This window comes from Tursiops truncatus, chromosome 7 (genome assembly GCF_011762595.2).
Source record: "Tursiops truncatus isolate mTurTru1 chromosome 7, mTurTru1.mat.Y, whole genome shotgun sequence".
NCBI classification, from domain to species: Eukaryota; Metazoa; Chordata; class Mammalia; order Artiodactyla; family Delphinidae; genus Tursiops; species Tursiops truncatus.
Window position 1 is genome coordinate 34,839,019 of NC_047040.1, and position 18,634 is coordinate 34,857,652.

General features: G+C 39.0%; 2 protein-coding genes across 9 annotated transcripts in view; one reads left to right on the forward strand and one right to left on the reverse strand.

Annotated features, from left to right (window-relative positions):
- The window catches only part of SGO2 (shugoshin 2), a 47,352-nt gene extending 46,345 nt beyond the window's left edge, over positions 1 to 1,007 (reverse strand). The window contains exon 1 of one of the 2 annotated variants that reach the window (XM_019939180.3): positions 884 to 1,006. The gene's annotated coding sequence lies outside the window, so the exon portion shown is untranslated. Of the gene's footprint in view, positions 1 to 883 lie in introns of both variants that reach the window. The other variant, XM_033859909.2, reaches the window with a different exon arrangement.
- KCTD18 (potassium channel tetramerization domain containing 18) overlaps positions 1 to 18,634 on the forward strand; it is a 38,304-nt gene that overhangs the window by 7,731 nt on the left and 11,939 nt on the right. Inside the window, exons 1-6 of one of the 7 annotated variants that reach the window (XM_019939183.3) lie at positions 1,169 to 1,295; positions 1,811 to 1,883; positions 3,668 to 3,903; positions 5,469 to 5,680; positions 11,533 to 11,726; positions 12,828 to 12,922. In XM_019939183.3, coding sequence (XP_019794742.1) covers positions 3,744 to 3,903; positions 5,469 to 5,680; positions 11,533 to 11,726; positions 12,828 to 12,922 — 661 coding nt within the window. In that variant the 5' untranslated portion in view covers positions 1,169 to 1,295; positions 1,811 to 1,883; positions 3,668 to 3,743. Of the gene's footprint in view, positions 1 to 1,157; positions 1,296 to 1,339; positions 1,736 to 1,810; positions 1,884 to 2,873; positions 2,896 to 3,667; positions 3,904 to 5,468; positions 5,681 to 11,532; positions 11,727 to 12,827; positions 12,923 to 18,634 lie in introns of those variants that run through there. The other 6 variants (XM_019939182.2, XM_073807426.1, XM_073807424.1 and 3 more) reach the window with 6 other exon arrangements.

Here is an 18,634-nt window from a genome sequence, read left to right on the forward strand (position 1 = left end):
AGTGTTTGAAATATTTAAGAATATTTCATGACACATGAAAATTATATGCAATTCAAATTTCAGTATCCATAAATAAAGTTAGAACGTAGTCACTCTCATTCGTTTATGTATTATCTATGGCTGCTTTAACACTACAACAGCAAAGCTGAGTAGTTATGTATGACCCATAATATTTAAAAATATTTTATATATAGATATATAAAAGCCTAAAATATTTACAGATAAAGTCTTCTGACTGCTGCACTAGAATGGAAATGCCATGGGACATTAGGTCAGGGACATTGATTGTCCTGTTCAGTCCTCCACTCCCAGTGTCTGGTCCATAGCTAGTGCTCAGTAACTGTAGGTTGAACAAACCTTCCTCCTCTCCTGGGTACTATCAATATCTGAGGGGTTTACCTCTCACTGGCTTATTCCCTTCTAAGACACAGTGAGAAAAATTAGAAACCAATTATTATTGAGTCTGGGAGAGTACCTTGAGAATAGGACTGTGTTTTATTCATTTTGAAATACCTAGCAAAGTCTCTTGCACAAGGTAGGCTGCAGCTGGAAACCAAAAGAACTCTTGGGGTTACTGTTAAGAGGAAATTAGTGCACGCAAAGCATTTAGCAGAATCTCAGGGGTACAGAAGTATTCAATAAAGGTTTGCTCCTGCCTCAATTTTCCTTACTGTAACAGGAATAAAAATATAGGGCTGTCACACAGACTAAATAAAACAAGAATGCTCTGTGTGAAACAGCTTTGTAAGCCACAAACACTATCCAAATGCACAAACATTCAAGTGCAATATATGAATGACTCTTGGCATTGAGCAACCCAGTTTGGAGGGAAGGGCCCTCCCTCACCTAGAAGTGAAAAGACCTAACTCATCCTAACTCTTACCGCTTATTAACTGACCCTAGACGATCGCAACTTCGGTGCTGTTTTCTTCATGTGTAAGAGCCGCCTCTGAACGGACAAGACCGTCCCTCGGGGATCCAGCCTGCGTCTCTCTGCGTGTCCTTTCCTTTCCCGGCATTGTACCGAGACTGCCAGACCTCGCGCCCTCCCCAAAGCAGGCGGCGGCGGCCGGAGGTGGGGGAACCAGCCCGGGGGCGGGGCCCTGGAGGGGCGTGTCCTGGGCGTGTCCGGGGTGGGGCCTTCGTCTCCCGGCCGTCGCCGCCAGGCTGAGACGCGCTGAGGCGGCACTGGAGCCTCGCTGCTACACGAGTTGCCGAGCAGGCGGGGAGGCGCTCACTTCCGTGTCGGGCCCCGTGGCGTCCGGCGCCCTTGCCAAGGGCCGGGCGGGCCGCAGGTCAGTCGGGGAGGCCGCCTACCCCGCCCATCCCCTGCGGAGGAGCGGAGCGCCGGGTGGGCCGCGGACCTGGGAGGCGGCAGGGCGCCCTGAGGAAGGGCCCGGGCCGCGCTGTTAACACGGGCGCCCGGGGCTGCAGGCTCGGGCTTCGGGCCGATTCGGGATCCCAGGACCGCGGGGAGACCCCCGCGGGGCTTTGTGGTGTCCCAGCCCCTCACCTCTCGTCCCGCGTCGTGGGAGTCCCTTGAGCGTTTCTCAAAGTAGTGTCCGCGGGGGGGACTCCCGACCCCACCTAAGACTTTCTGAACCAGAGTCTATGTCGTGGTCCGAGAATCTGCATTTTCAGCAAAGTGTCCCTGATGGTTTTGGTGCAGGTGGTCACGGAACCGCGGGCTGGGCACTGTCGACCCAGCAGGGAGTGCAAGTGGGTGCGTTTGAAGGTGGGGCCCTGTGACTGGCCTTGAAATGGTGATGGTCCTCTGCCTTAGGGGTATCTCTTGAATCCTTGCGCCTAGGGTGCTGCTATGTTCCTATTGCCATCCACCGGAGTCTTCAGACGGACAGACGCTTAGTGAGTGAAGTGCCCAGGTCAGGAGCCTTAGGAGTGAAACGGTGCTGAAGGAGTCGGTGTGGGGTGCAGCTGGAAGAACTTGGAGTTGGTCCTGCTGACCTGGATTGGGGCTGATTCCACCACTTATGGCAGGGCAGCCCTAGCCCTGCACACATTACTGTTTCTTTCTCCAGTGTCCTCACCTGTCAGTAGGGACAGTAACTCCTACCCAGTAGGGCTTTTGTGTGAATGAGGTAATGTCTGTCAAGTGTCTCCTACAGTGGCTGGCACATAGCGTTCAGTAAATGGGAATTGTTAAGGGTGATGCTAATTTAGGGGACTAATTTAGTCCCCCAAATTAGGGATTAGTCAAGTGGAATAATATGTGGACAGGGGTACAAAGTATATCTGGGACAACTGTGCAAGGGTTCTAACTGGGGGTGCTTGGGAAGGTCATGTAAGCAGTGAGGTTTGCCTGCAGCTTTGAAGAATAGGTAGGATTCCAGGGAGCTGGTAACAGGGACAGCGTGAACCAGTTCCATTCCAGGCCTCAGAAGTGGTTCTTTCACATGGTTCATTGTTGGGCTGCTCCTTGGACTTTTAGGCAGTGTAGAAAGTCACATTGATAAGTGGGTTCTGAAGGCTGGACTGTTGGCCCATAATAGTTTCTGTCTACTGTGTTTCACACACATGATGTTCCTCAGACTCTAATGGTCTCCTTCTCTTATTGGAAATTGGCTAAACTGGAGCATCTATGAAAAGATGCTCAAAGTTGATGGCAAAGTGAATGGCCATGCATGTAGTTGAGCCTATTGGTAGCCATTTTACACTTGCTATGAAATGTGAAGATACATTGGGAGGACACTTTTCCTCAGGGTATTGTTTTAGGTTCTGTAGGAATGCCACAGTCAGCTGTGGTTCATCTATCTCCAGAATGGATTAAGAAATAAAATCCTCAAAATGTCTCTAAAGGTTCAGCTATTTCAGAGGGAAGAAGCCACATGATTGAGAGATGTCATCTGTTGTTCTTCTGGACCAGTTTGGCTTTTGGTATACATGGAATTCTGATCTCAGTTGATAAATTATATATTCCTTAGTTACCTAACTTAAGAATTACAACTACTGTTGTTAATAATTTCTGCTCTTATGTTTCCTTAAATCTCCAGAGCCAATATAAAGTCCTTCAGTATATACCCTCTTGTAAATTTTTATATTATTATAGATAATATTTATCATTTATTGAGTACTTACTCTGAGCCAGAGACTGTTCTATATGCTTTTTATATTTTCTGTCAGTTATTCCTCTGATAGTCCTTTGAGGTAGGCATCATCCTTCCCTCCAATTTAGAGATGGGGAAACAGGCAGAGGAGGATAAGCATTTGCCCAAGGTCCCAGGCTAGTAAGTGGTAGAGCCTAATAGCCTGATTCCATGCTACATGCTGTTCCCCTCTGCAAGTCTACACAGCTCCCTCAGACTTACTGTAGTTTAAAAAGATATGTGAATACTGAAGATCATAAGCATGCCTCACCTTTGCTTTATATGTAACAGACAATGCATTATCTCATTTAATTCTTTAAACAGTCATTTCAACAGCTCTGATTTGGTTGGTAATACTTTATTATCATTTACAAATCCTCTGAGCCAGAGTTTTCCAGCTTCTCAGCATATCTCAAACTTCTTTTGTATTACATTAAGTCCTTCGATTCAGTATTGCCAGTGCTGAGGAATTTGTCTTAAACCACTTTAGAATGTATTTATTTTTATTACCTATTTCATGTATTGTTGGAAATGTCAATGGTGATTGTCCTTTGTTTTTACAGAGGGGTACTGTGACCACCATTGTTTTGCAGTTTCTGAAAGTGTTTCGAGGCAAAACTTCAGGCGTCGGAGAGACCAATGGAAGGTCACAAGGCAGAAGAAGAGGTGTTGGATATTCTTCGACTGAACGTGGGTGGCTGTATTTACACAGCCAGGCGGCAGTCCTTGTGCCGCTTTAAGGACTCAATGCTGGCATCCATGTTCAGTGGTCGTTTTCCTCTAAAAACAGATGAATCAGGTAAATATCTAAAGTCTGTAAGCATTATCATGAATGTTCATTAAAATAGGAGTCTAGTTTAAATTCCCTTTAATTTTTCTAATTACAACAGAATGTATTAGCTTACTCTGTTAATTACTGAGATCATTGGGACTGTATGGAGATTCATTAAGTACATGGAGAAATTAAATACCAGTTTCTAGAATCTGTGATGCTGTCGCTAAAAGTTGACAAAAAAGTGACTGTGTGTAAAGGCCAACCATCACCTAATTATGGGGATTAATCACATTTTGAAAGTTGTTCCATTCATACAACTCAATGGGTAAAGATATTGAGCCTGATTAAATATATTAGCTTCTCTCTGTGTTCTTCAAGTTAAAAAATGTATTTCTCTGAAGAAAGGAGCTGCCCTCATAGCTGACAGGGCAGGTACTGTCAGTGTAGAATTAGTGTTAAACTCACACCTAGTCCAGCTGCAGAGCCTTGTGTGGGCAGATGTGTATGCCTAAGAAAACATCAGTTCAGTGATACCGTCAGTCACCCAGGACTGAAAATTGGTGTTTCAGAAGAAACCGTAAAATACAAGGGTTAGGGTCCTGGGGCCACTCTCTGCTTTGAGTGCTCTGGGGTTCACTGAACCTACTACTGGTGGTAAAGAAACTTCAGCAGAGCAAGTAAGGCTTTTTGTACATCTTAGGCATTCTGGGGCTCGTAGAACCCACTCTTGGTCTGTGTTAGAAAAAAGGGATTGAGGAGCTCAGAGCATGAGGGGCTGTCAGTAACGCTGGGTCTGGAGAGATTGCTTTGCCAGATGAATGGCAGTTGGAAGAATGGAAAACTCACTGATGTCTGGTGCCCAGGACTGGATGTCCATCTGGACAGAAAGTTTGTTGGTATAAAGGTGGTAAGCAGGGACTGAGTTGTTTCCTCTGCCCCTAAGTTTTTACCTTCTTAATCCCGTCTTAAACTAATCAAGGGAGGAAGGAAATCATTGAGTAACCTCACACAGAAGTGTTTTTTTGTTTTCTTAATTCTGCTGAATTGTCTACAAAAAGTCTTTTATCATAAAGTAGTACCAGTATAGCATTTCTTTTCTACAGTTTCATACAAAGGAACTAACCTAATAAGTCTGAACAAATGGCATGCCCATAGCTAGGAACCCAGGGTTTATTTGTTGGCAACACTGCAGGTCGACTTGTAGGGTCACTGACATACAAATGCTGGACCTCATTATACCCTCATTAGGGAGGAACTCCATACACCTTTCCTGGCCCAGCTGGGTTGAGATTAGTGGTAAGCTTCTGTTTCTACCAGCAGTCTAAGGTCTCCATGGCTTTTGCAGAGGCCATAGTGGGAATATAGTCCTTGATTTCTAATGGAACTCAGAATACGTTTTCCTCGTAGGTGAGAATACAGAGGCTCCCCAAATTTGACTAAACCTATTTGAACACTAGATATTAACTTTCTTTTGAGAAAGAAACATTTCTAATTGTAGAGGTCTTCAGTCTAATTCTAGTTTGACATGTTGAAATTTTACCGTGGTCATTTGTATCTATTCAATCATTTTTGAACTGAATATTTTCTAGGGGCTTGTGTTATTGACCGTGATGGACATCTATTTAAATACCTTTTGGATTATCTTCACGGAGAAGTTCACATTCCCACAGAGGAGCAAACCCGCATTGCTCTGCAGGAAGAGGCTGATTACTTTGGCATCCCTTATCCGTACAGCCTGTCTGACCACTTGGCCAATGAAATGGAGACATATTCTTTAAGGTCAAATATAGAACTTAAAAAGGTCTTGGCATTTTCTTAATTTTACAATATATGTATGAATGTTTATCTAATATTCATTTATTATACATTTATTATGCACAAAGCAGTGTATGTTATTTTGTATAGCCCATGTTGTAACATAAACCAAAATGAGACCGTTTTACTTCTTACAATATTTTTTTAACTGTATTATATACCTTTATTTGTTTTGTTTTGAATTTTATTTTATTTTTTTATACAGCATGTTCTTATTTTTCATTTTATACATATTAGTGTATATATGTCAATCCCAATCTCCCAATTCATCCCACCACCACCACCACCACCCGCCACTTTCCCCCCTTGGTGTCCATACATTTGTTTTCTACATCTGTGTCTCTATTTCTACCCTGCAGACCGGTTCATCTGTACCATTTTTCTAGGTTCCACATATATGCGTTAATATATGATATTTATTTTTCTCTTTCTGACTTACTTCACTCTGTATGACAGTATCTAGATCCATCCACGTCTCTACAGATGACTCAATTTCCTTCCTTTTTATGGCTGAGTAGTATTCCATTGTATATATGTACCACTTCTTCTTTATCCATTCGTCTGTTGATGGGCATTTAGGTTGCTTCCATGTCCTGGCTATTGTAAATAGTGCTGCAATGAACATTGGGGTGCATGTGTCTTTTTGAATTATGATTCTCTCTGGGTATATGCCCAGTAGTGGGATTGCTAGGTCATATGGTAATTCTATTTTTAGTTCTTTAAGGAACCTGTATACTGTTCTGTATTGTGCCTGTATCAATTTACATTCCCACCAACAGTGCAAGAGGGTTCCCTTTTCTCCACAACTTCTCCAGCATTTGTTGTCTGTAGATTTTCTGATGATGCCCATTCTGACAATGAGGTGATACCTCATTGTATTTTTGATTTGCATTTCTCTAATAATTAGTGATGTTGAGCAGCTTTTCATGTGCTTCTTGGCCATCTGTATGTCTTCTCTGGAGAAATGTCTATTTAGGTCTTCTGCCATTTTTGGATTGGGTTGTTTGTTTTTTTAATATTGAGCTGCATGAGCTGTTTATATATTTTGGAGATTAATCCTTTGTCCATTGCTTTGTTTGCAAATACTCTCTCCTATTCTGAGGGTTGTCTTTTCGTCTTATTTGTAGTTTCCTTTGCTGTGCAAAAGCTTTTAAGTTTCACTAGGTCCCATTTGTTTATTTTTGTTTTTATTTCCATTACTCTAGGAGGTGGATCAAAAAAGATCTTGCTGTGATTTATGTCAAAGAGAGTTCTTCCTATGTTTTCCTCTAAGAGTTTTATAGTGTCTGGTCTTACATTTAGGTCTCTCATCCATTTTGAGCTTATTTTTGTGTATGGTGTTGGGGAGTGTTCTAATTTCATTCTTTTACATGTAGCTGTCCAGTTTCCCCAGCACCACTTATTAAAGACACTGTCTTTTCTCCATTGTATGTCCTTGCCTCCTTTGTCATAGATGAGTTGACCATAGGTGCGTGGGATTATCTATGGGCTTTCTATCCTGTTCCATTGATCTATATTTCTGTTTTTGTGCCAGTACCATATTGTCTTGATGACTGTAGCTTTGTAGTATAGTCTGAAGTCAGGGAGTCTGATTCCTCCACCTCCGTTTTTTTCCCTCAAGACTGCTTTGGCTATTCGGGGTCTTTTGTGTCTCCATACAAATTATAAGATTTTTTGTTCTAGTTCTGTAAAAAATGCCATTGGTAATTTGATAGGGATTGCCTTGAATCTGTAGATTGCTTTGGGTAGTATAGTCATTTCCACAATATTGATTCTTCCAATCCAAGAACATGGTATATCTCTCCATCTGTTTATATCATCATTAATTTCTTTTATCAGTGTCCCATAGTTTTCTGCATACAGGTCTTTTGTCTCCCTAGGTAGGTTTATTCCTAGGTATTTTATTCTTTTTGTTTCAGTGGTAAATGGGAGTGTTTCCTTAATTTCTCATTCAGATTTTTCGTCATTAGTGTATAGGAATGCAAGAGATTTCTGTGCATTAATTTCGTGTCCTGCCACTTTACCAAATTCATTGATTAGCTCTAGTAGTTTTCTGGTGGCATCTTTAGGATTCTCTATGTATAGTATCATGTCATCTGTAAACAGTGACAGTTTTACTTCTTCTTTTCCAATTTGTATTCCTTTTATTTCTTTTTCTTCTCTGATTGCCGTGGCTAGGACTTCCAAAATTATGTTGAATGATAGTGGGGAGCGTGGACATCCTTGTCTTGTTCCTGATCTTAGAGGAGATGCTTTCAGTTTTTCACCACTGAGAATGATGTTTGCTGTGGGTTTTTCGTATATGGCCTTTATTATGTTGAGGTAGGTTCCCTCTATGCCCACTTTCTGGAGAGTTTTTATCATAAATGGGTGTTGGATTTTGTCAAAAGCTTTTTCTGTATCTATTGAGATGATCATATGGTTTTTATTCTTCAGTTTGTTAATATGGTGTATCACATTGATTGATTTACGTATATTGAAGAATCCTTGCATCCCTGGGATCAATCCCACTTGATCATGGTGTATGGTCCTTTTAATGTGTTGTTGGATTCTGTTTGCTAGTATTTTGTTGAGGAGTTTTGCATCTATATTCGTCAGTGATATTGCTCTGTAGTTTTCTTTTTTTGTCATATCTTTGTCTGGTTTTGATATCAGGGTGATGGTGGCCTCATAGAAAGAGTTTGGGAGTGTTCCTTCCTCTGCAATTTTTTGGAAGAGTTTGAGAAGGATGGATGATAGCTCTTCTCTAAATGTTGAATTCACCTGTGAAGCCATCTGGTCCTGGACTTTTGTTTGTTGGAAGATTTTTTATTTATTTAATTTATTTTTTTTTAATTTTAGTTTTCTTTTTTATAAATTTATTTACTTTATTTTTGGCTGCATTGGGTCTTTGTTGCTGCGTGTGGGCTTTCTCTAGTTGTGGTGAGCGGAGGCTACTCTTCATTGCAGTGCACGGGCTTCTCATTGCGGTGGCTTCTCTTGTGGCGGAGCATGGGCTGTAGGTGCGCAGGCTTCAGTAGTTGCAGCATGTGAGCTCAGTAGATGTGGCACACGGGCTGTAGAGCGCAGGCTCAGTAGTTGTGGCGCACGGGCTTAGTTGCTCTGCGGCATGTGGGATCTTCCTAGACCAGCGCTCAAACCCGTGTCCCCTGCATTGGCAGGTGGATTCTTAACCACTGTGCCACCAGGGGAGTCCTGTTGGAAGATTTTTAATCACAGTTTCAATTTTATTACTTGTGATTGGTCTGTTCATATTTTCTATTTCTTCTGGGTTCAGTCTTGGAAGGTTATACCTTTCTAAGAATTTGTCCATTTCTTCCAGGTTATCCATTTTACTGGTATAAAGTTGCTTGTAGTAGTCTGTTAGGATGCTTTGTATTCCTGCAGTATCTGTTGTAACTTCTCTTTTTTCATTTCTAATTTTATTGATTTGAGTCCTCTCCCTCTTTTTCTTGATGAGTCTGGCTAAAGGTTTATCAATTTTGTTTATCTTCTCAAGGAACCAGCTTTTAGTTTTATTGATCTTTGCTATCGTTTTCTTTGTTTCTATTTCATTTATTTCTGCTCTGATCTTTATGATTTCTTTCCTTCTACTACCTTTGGGTTTTGTTTGTTCTTCTTTCTCTCATTCCTTTAGGTGCAAGGTTAGATTGTTTATTTGAGATTTTTGTTGTTTCTTGAGGTAGGCTTGTATTGCTGTAAACTTCCCTCTTAGAACTGCTTTTGCTGCATCCCATAGGTTTTGGATCATCGTGTTTTCATTGTCATTTTTCTCTAGGTATTTTCTGATTTCCTCTTTGATTTCTTCAGTGATCTCTTGGTTATTTAGTAACATATTGTTACTTCTCTACAGTTTTTGAAGACATGTTTCTTAATTACCACTACTCATTTTTTAAGGCCAAAATTGTATTCTAGGAAAGTGTATTACCACGCCACCCAAAAGTTTATGGAGTTTTTATTCCTCATTGAATGTTTAACACTTTCTGATGGCTTTTTTAAATAGAACTCTTCTTCTCTTGAAGTTCTTCTTAAATTAAGAGCAGTACTGTAGTATGTGAGGGTATAGTGGGATTAATTCATTTACTGAAATGATATTTTAAAAGGATGGTCATGATAAATAAAAGATTGTATAAAATCCCTTACCTGATTTAGTGAGTGTAGCAGTTTGTTACTAAGCTAAAACATTAGTTTGATTACTTCACCTTGAGATCAGTAAATCTTTTTTTAAGATGCTTCTGTTTTAAATCACATTTGAAATGTCTTTACATGACTTGAACAGCTTCATCTGTTTTGTCTTATTGATAAGTATTATATTTACTATTAATTAGCACCTTGAACATCTAAGAAAAATATTTTTCCTAGATAATTGTTCATAGTGAAAAGTGGTTTGAATTGGTTTGAATTCTTTGAGTTGGATGTCAGTGTTTAGGAGAGCAAGCTGACAGTATGGTTATTAGGAGTGCAGCATGAAGAGAAAGTTGATTTGGTTCCAGATCCCCTTTGGGAATTTGCATGGTTGTATGGGTTCTGCTATTGGAATTATTTATAAACTGAGTTGTCGAACAGTCTTTTGATGCTGTTTGCCATATCTGCAGAGTGGGGCTGAAAAAGCCTAACTGGAAAGTTGGGACAGATTAACATTCACCTTTATAGTCTTTCATTCTTGGTTTGTATGCACAACAGACACAGCATGCAAACATTCATTCTGCCAGCCAACTCCTATTTATTTCAAATGTTTTTGACATATAGGACCCTGTTCTAGGGACTGTGTGGGACACAAAGAAATATGACATGCAGTTTTTGCCCTTGAATGGTTTATAATGTTGTTGGTGATTTTCATAGATGTGCAAGTGAAGATAAAAGCCAATACAGGAGTTAGATGGCAATATTAAATGAAAATGCAACACATGTTAGGGTCCTCTTTTCCTTCACTGAGTCAGTAAATATTAAGCATCTCCTTTGTATCAGGTACTTTTCTAGGGACTTGGGATACAAAACAGAACAGAAAAGAGTGCCTGTCCTCAGAGAGCTCACAGCAATAATGCTGTTTCTCCCAGGGAAGGCCTGTACCACTCCACTGGGTGAAGCCCTCTTCCTCTGTGCCCCTTAGCACCTCGTAGGCTTACCTAGTAGCACTTCTTACACTGTGTGCTGATGGCTTATTTAATGTCTGTCTTCTGCATCAGCTGTAAACTCAAGGAGGGACCCTGTCTCCTGCTCACCATTATGTCTCCAAGGCCTTAGACAGTGCTTATTATTCACACATAGGTACTTAGTATTCAAGTGATTGAGTGAATAGGTGGATAAATGCCAAATGAGTTCAGACAGTATATATCGAGTTCATATATTCATATCTTTCAGTGTAAAAGAACAAGTTAATCTGGTAAATCCATGATTGGATTTGGAGTTAAGAATAAGTATCAACTATGGGGCAAGTCAGTAGGAGGTAAAAGGAAGATTGAGTCAAATGGAAAATCGGGGGGAAAAGAAAGGGAAAAGAAAGAATTTTAACTTTTGCTTATTATATGAAGATTTTAAAATGATGTTGGTAGTGAGTCTAAAGGAAGAGGAAGTAAAACATAATTTCCATGTGGAAAAAGATTCTCTAGCTGAGAAGGTTTTGGGTTTTTGGGTGGTAATTTGCCTCACCTCCCCCAATACCCCAAATTCAACAAATGGTTTGGTTTTTAAAGGCATAAACAGTAGGCTGAGATATATAATCTTTTTATTTCCGTTATGACCAGCTGAAATTACAGCTTTACATGAAAGTAATAGAGCAAATTCATTTTGACTTTACTCCAGAATTAAATTCAAATTTTATATATTTTTTTGCCCCAGGCTTTAACAGACTTCTGTGATTCGTATGGTTTAGTTTGCAATAAACCAACAGTTTGGGTTCTCCACTATCTTAACACATCTGGTGCAAGCTGTGAGAGTAGAATTATTGGTGTATATTCCACAAAAACTGATGGAACAGATGCAATTGATAAGCAGCTGGGAGGAAGAATTCACAGTAAATGCGTTTTTAAAAGGTATGTCTGCATTTAAATATGAAAAGGAACAAAATAAAGTCTTGGTCTCTTCTAAGAGGTGTTATTGAATGGAATATGTGGTTGACTAGGAAAGAAGCCAGTACCTCTCAACAGACAGAGTGAATCTCATAGCTGTCGAGATAGGCCTGTTTCATGAGGAGGTTGTAATTCAGACCATTTCACATCTGTATAAGCAATAGGCCATCTACGTGGTCTAGTACAGTGGTTCTCAACTGGGAGTGGTCATCAGAATCCCCTGAGAGGCATTATAAAAAGAGAAAAGAAAGAAAGAAAAGAAAAGCCACATGCCTGGGTATCTCCCCTCCACTATAGTCCAGGGACAGAAGCCTGGCCTAGAAGTCAGCAGGCCCACTGAGGGACCCAGCACTGGCCTGTGTCTTGGTGTCCTGGTTTGAGAAATGCTGAAAGACTTTTCATCTGGTCCCTCCCAACTTTAAAATTCTATGCCTTGAACATGTTAAATTCTTAAGGGTTATTCTGTTAATATTTTCCCTGTAATCTCATTTATACTAGTCAATTCACTTAGCAAAATTTTTTTTTTTAATTCTCTGAGAGATTGGATTGGGTCACATGCCAGTGACTAATGCACGACCACATGAGCTTGCTGTTTAGATAATTAATATGTTATCATTTTCTGAATTCTTTACAGGCAGGGATGTTTGTATATGATATATAAGTGCCTGACATAGTGCTAGGAAAGTTTTAGTCAAAGTTGAACCTTTTCTAACTTTACTGGAGTTAGGTGATTTTTTTAAGAAAACTTATTTTAAGGATTTGTTGATTTGTCTGCACAGTTTATATTGTGAAATTAACAAATACTTTACCGCAGTAAAAAGAGACTAAATGTAGGTTAGTACGTAAGTATAGTATATTATACTCATCTAGTATGTCGTATATAGAATATATATATATATATACATATATATATATATATATATATATATGCTTAAGGATCACAGAAGAACAACTACTCATTACCTACATATTTTTTTCCCTTAGTTAACAAGTACTTATTGAGTGTCTATTAGCTGTATATATACCTAGGTAGTATATTTTCATTACCTTTTGTAATATTTCTAGGGAGGCAGGAAATAATGTTCAGTATATTTGGAGCTATTATTCAGTAGCAGAATTGAAGGAAATGATGGATGCCTTTGATGCCTGGGAAGGAAAAGGTACAGTACAATTCTTTCATTTCATGGCAGAAAGTAGACTTTTCCTTAATAAGACAAAGCAAGTTCAAATACAGCATTTCTTTTTTTGAGAAAATGTTTTTGGTGTGGGTCCAGGTAGTTGTCACCTTATAGTAACACTGAGGCAGTTTACTTACAAATTTTTAAACCCCATGAATTGCTAGGTATTATTAATAATCTACAATACAGTAACCTAAAATACACTTTTGTTAGTTATGCTTATTTAGTTCAATTTAAAAAGAGTTTCTGGGGCTTCCCTGGTGGTGCAGTGGTTAAGAATCCGCCTGCCAATGCAGGGGACACGGGTTCGAGCCCTGGTCCAGAAAGATCCCACATGCCACAGAGCAACTAAGCCCGTGTGCCACAACTACTGAGCCTGCGCTCTAGAGCCCACGAGCCACAACTACTGACGCCCACGTGCCTAGAGCCCATGCTCCACAACAAGAGAAGCCACTACAATGAGAAGCCCGCGCACCACAACGAAGAATAGCCCCCGCTTGCTGCAACTAGAGACTGCCCGCGCACAGCAACGAAGACCCAACACAGCCAAAAATAAATAAATAAATTTATTACAAAAAAAATAATAAAAAGAGTTTCTGTAGCACCTACTGTGTACCTAGCATTGTCCTAGGAAGTATACCTCTAAATTAAGCATAAAATGTGTAATCAAAAAAAAATAAAGGGAGAGAGAGAAAATGAAAATCATGCTGGGAAGATATCTAAAGAGCCCTTAGAAAACAAATATTCTTTAAATGCACACTTTGAAATTTGACTGTCTTTACCAAGCTGCTTATGTGAGTTGATAATAGTAATGCTGCTTGATATTCAGTGTGATATGTAGTTTACATTCAGTATCTCTTAGTCCTAAAACAAGCCTGTATGCTGGTTTACGATTTTATTGAAGAGGAGAAGAAGTCTCAGAGAGACATGCCACTTGCTTAAAGATCACAGAGGGTTAACTGTTCTATGCCAAAGTTTTTTTTCTTAATTAACATGTATTGAGTGTCAATTAGGTGCAAGCACTATAATTAAGTCCTAAAATTGTCCAAAGATAAATAAGACACATCTCAGTCCTCAAATGATCTTAAAAGCTGGTAGAAACAGACATTGCAAGTCATGTAAGATTGAATAAGGAAAGGAAGAGTCTTTTTAAAACTATCAGCTGTTCCTCTTTCAGGCAGGATGCTAGTACCAATCCTTTTTTTCCTCAACTTTGCCCCACTCAGTTTTCCTCCTTTTTCTTTTCATATCACGCCCTTCAAACAGATAGGATGAAGTGTGTTGAACAAAATGCTATTCTCTTTAAGCTTATTACTTGAGATTGAATTGACTTTGAGACACTTGGGCTTATGTTGAAGAACTACCCCCCTGGTGTTCTTGTCTCCTTTTGTGCCGCTGGACTAGCAGGCTGCCTGGGAAGCTTTGGGAGGGCCTGGCTGGGTTTCTTTCTACACTGACTCAGGAAGCTAGAGCAGAGAGCTGGGATCACTGACTTTAACAAAGCGTGTGACTGATTTTAACTTTTTAGAAAGCATGCAATAGAGTAACATTGTTATCTAACAAAGTTCTGGAGGGCCTGTGGAAAGCCATAATACAGGAAACAGAAGTAAGAGAAAGAACTATTGAAAGGAAGAAGACAGTTATTGTTATTTGTGGACAGTATGTCTTTGTAGAAAACCCGAAAATAATCGACTAAAGGTATTTCAAATGATGAGTTTAGTAGACTAAACTAGCTAGATACAATATAAATAAAGATTAGCAGCTTACTTTTGGTAAATTAATTAGAAATTATAGGAGAAAATCCCATTCACAATAGCAATAAACAAAAATAACTAGGCTGCGCCACCAAGAAATGCTTGGGTCCTTTACGAAGAAAACTGCTAAAATGTATTTATCTGTCCATCCATCCATCTATCCATCTATAAAAAAGAAGAGATGAAGATTACTGTGAGACATACCATGATCCTGAATGAGAAATCTGAATATTATAAAGATGTCAGTGTTTCTCAGATTAAATTATAGGTTTAACACAATTCCTACCAAAATATCAATGGACCTCTTTGGGAATCTTGAGGAAATGATCCTAAAATTCCTTTGAAAGAATAAACAGGTGAAATACCCCAAAACATTTTGGGAAGTAGAAGTCATTAGAGGGATGAGTTTAACTCTGTTTGATGGCCAAAATACTATATGTAGCTCTATACTAATAAAACCGTGTCTTTCTGGTACAAGAATAGATGCAGAGATCAGGAGTAAAATCCATTAAATTTATAAGAATAAAATCACTATGTGATAAGAAAGCATTAAATACCAATAAAAAAGGATAGATTATTTGGGAGAAAAACAGAACTTTAACCTCACATCATTTATGAAAATAATCCCAGGTAGATTTATGAATGAAAAATGAAACTATTATAGACTATAATGAAATGTAAGCAAATAACTGATTTCTTAATAGGGAAAGAAATTATAAGCTTAAAATAAAACAAAGACAAAGAAGTTTGATTACATAATATTTAATGTATTAACTTTAAAACATAAAACATTATAAATAAAATTTAGAAACTAATAAAAAACTTGGATAAAAGTGTTGCATTAACTGGACAAAGATTACCCTTATAATAAAGAGGGTTTATTTAAATTCATTAGAAAACCAGCTCAACCCTACTACAAATAAATGTATAAGATTCATGACCATAAAATTCCCAGAAAAGGAAATAAATGTGGCAGAGGTTCAAACTCATTATCAATGAACTATACATTAAATGAGAACTATTTTTTTATATACCAGATTAGTAAAGATCTCATGAATTCTTGGCAGGAATAAAGTTCATATTACTTTTTTTGGAAATAATTTATCAGTATGTATCAATAGCATCAAAATTGTTCATATTCTTTGAGCCAATAATTCTACTTCTAGAAATCTACCTTAAAGACAAAATCAAATGCAGACAAAGGCTTATGAACAGAGATGTTCAACTAAACATTATTCATAATAGGGAAAAAATAAAAGCAATCTAAATGTCTATAATACAGGGTTAAATACACATTGGCACATCCACAGGTTATAGATGGATATAGCTATTAAAATTATTTTGAGGGAATTCCTGGGTGGTCTTTTGGTTAGGACTCCACACATCCACTGCAGGGAATATGGGTTCGATCCCTGGTTGGGGAACTAAGATCCCGCATGCTGCGTGGCTGAAAAAATAATAATGATAAAATAAAATTATTTTGAATAACTTTTTATGTTGATGAGTGTGCATGATAAAGTAAGAAATGGTCAAAAGCAGAAAACAAAATTAAATATAATGTGTTTTCAATTATGTGCATATCATACGAATAGAAAAAAGACTGGAATGAGATACATCAAAATGTCATGAGCCACGATTCCTAGTTTTCGGATTAGAAGTGATTTTTATTTTTTTTTATATATACTTTTCTATATTTTCCAAGTTTTGTACAATGAATGTGAATTATAGGCAGGAAAAAAATGAAAGTCTTAAAAACAAATTGCAGTATATCCTTTTTTTTTTTTTTTTTTGCGGTACGCGGGCCTCTCACTGTTGTGGCCTCTCCCGTTGCAGAGCACAGGCTCCGGACACTCAGGCTCAGCGGCCATGGCTCACAGGCCCAGCCGCTCTGTGGCATGTGGGATCTTCCCGGACCGGGGCACAAACCCGTGTCCCCTGCATTGTCAGGTGGACTCCCAACCACTGCGCCACCAGGGAAGCCTGCAGTATATCCATTTAAAGGAATACTCAGAAATAAAAAGAGATGATTATTGATACATATATCAACTCAAAGCATCATGGTAAAGAAGCCAGACACAAAAGGCTATGTGGTGTATGATTCCATTTATATGATACTTTGGAAAAGGCAAAACTAAGGAATGGAGGACAGGGCATCAACTGTGGAAGGGTAGGAGGGAACTTTTTGGGGATGATAGAAATGTTCTGTATCTTGATTGTGGCCATAGTTACATGACTGTATACATCTGTCAAAACTCAGTGTACTTAAAAAGAGTGAATTTTATTTTATGTAAATTATATCTCAATAAACCTGACTTAAAAATAAAAACTTAATGGATGAGATTTGGTGATGGCTTTGTAGCATAAGTAGGTTTGGGAGTATGATCAAGCAGTTCTAGAAAGTTGTTGTCTTAAAATGAGGTCCATAGACTTCGAGTATTTGGACATGTCTATTATATATAATAACTTATGTGCCCAGCTTGCTAAGTTGTTTGTTATTACTAGCCCTTTAATGATTAAAAAAGAAGACACCAGATTCCTTCTTGGGACTTAAAGGTTACTGTTGTTTTTAATACCAAGCAGTTTTTATTCAGCATCATTCTTTAAGCCTTTTTTAATGTGTCTATGTATAATTTTTATGGTTCTTTTTTTTAAAAATGAGGTGAAATTCACACAGCATAGAATTAATTACAGTATACATTTCAGTGACATTTGCTACATTTACAGTGTGTGTAACCAGCACCTCTATTTAGTTCCAAAACACTTCTGTCACCACAAAAGGAAACCCAGTATCCATTAAGCAGTTACTCTGCATTCCCCTCTCCCCTCAGCCCCTGGCAACTACCAGTCAGCTCTCTGTCTCAGTGGATTTGTGTATTCTGGATATTTATATAAATGGAATCATACAATATATAACCTTTTGTGTCTGGCTTCTTTCACTTAGCATAAGGTTTTTAAGCTTCATAAGAATACATTTTCAGGGACTTCCCTGGTGGCGCAGTGGTTAAGCATCCGCCTGCCAATTCAGGGGACACAGGTTCGTTCCCTTGTCCGGGAAGATCCCACATGCCGCGGAGCAGCTAAGCCTGTGCACCACAACTACTGAGCCTGTGCTCTAGAGCCCGCGAGCCACAACTACTGAGCCCACGTGCCACAACTACTGAGCCCACAAGCCACAACTACTGAGCCCGCGTGCCACAGCTACTGCAGCCCGCGCGCCTAGAGCCCATGCTCCACCGCACTGAGAAGCCCGCGCAGCACAACGAAGAGCAGCCCCCGCTCGCTGCAACCACAGAAAGCCTGCGCGCAGCAACGAAGACCCAACACAGCCAAAAATAAATTTAAAAAAAAAAGGAATACATTTTCAGCTTTCAATCAGAAACATATCAAACTATTATATATAGAATGGATAAACAACAAGGTCCTATTGTATAGCACAGGGAACTGTATTCAATATCCTGTGATAAACCATAATGGAAAAGAATATGAAAAAATATATATATATATATATACACATACACATATGTATGTATGTATAACTGAATCACTTTGCTGTACAGCAGAAATTAACACAACATTGTAAATCAACTATACTTCAATAGAATAAATTTAAACAAAGAAACGTATCAGATTTAAAAATTAAGTGAATTTGACTGGAATCTTGGCCTGCCACATTAACACAGATTATTCTTGTTTGAAAAGATGCCTATAAGGTATTGATACCTCATATTCATATAGTGGTTGCCTCTTACAGAGTGGTTCACAAAATTTATCTGATTTGATGATTGCAGCAACCTAGTGAGGTAGACAGGGCAAGTGTTAGAACCCCTACTGTCCAATCCTTTCACATTACTACCAACACTGTGACTTATAATAAAGGCACCTAACATCTCTTGAGTGCTAAGTCTGTGCCAGGCCCTGTTCTAGGCATTTTGTTTTTATT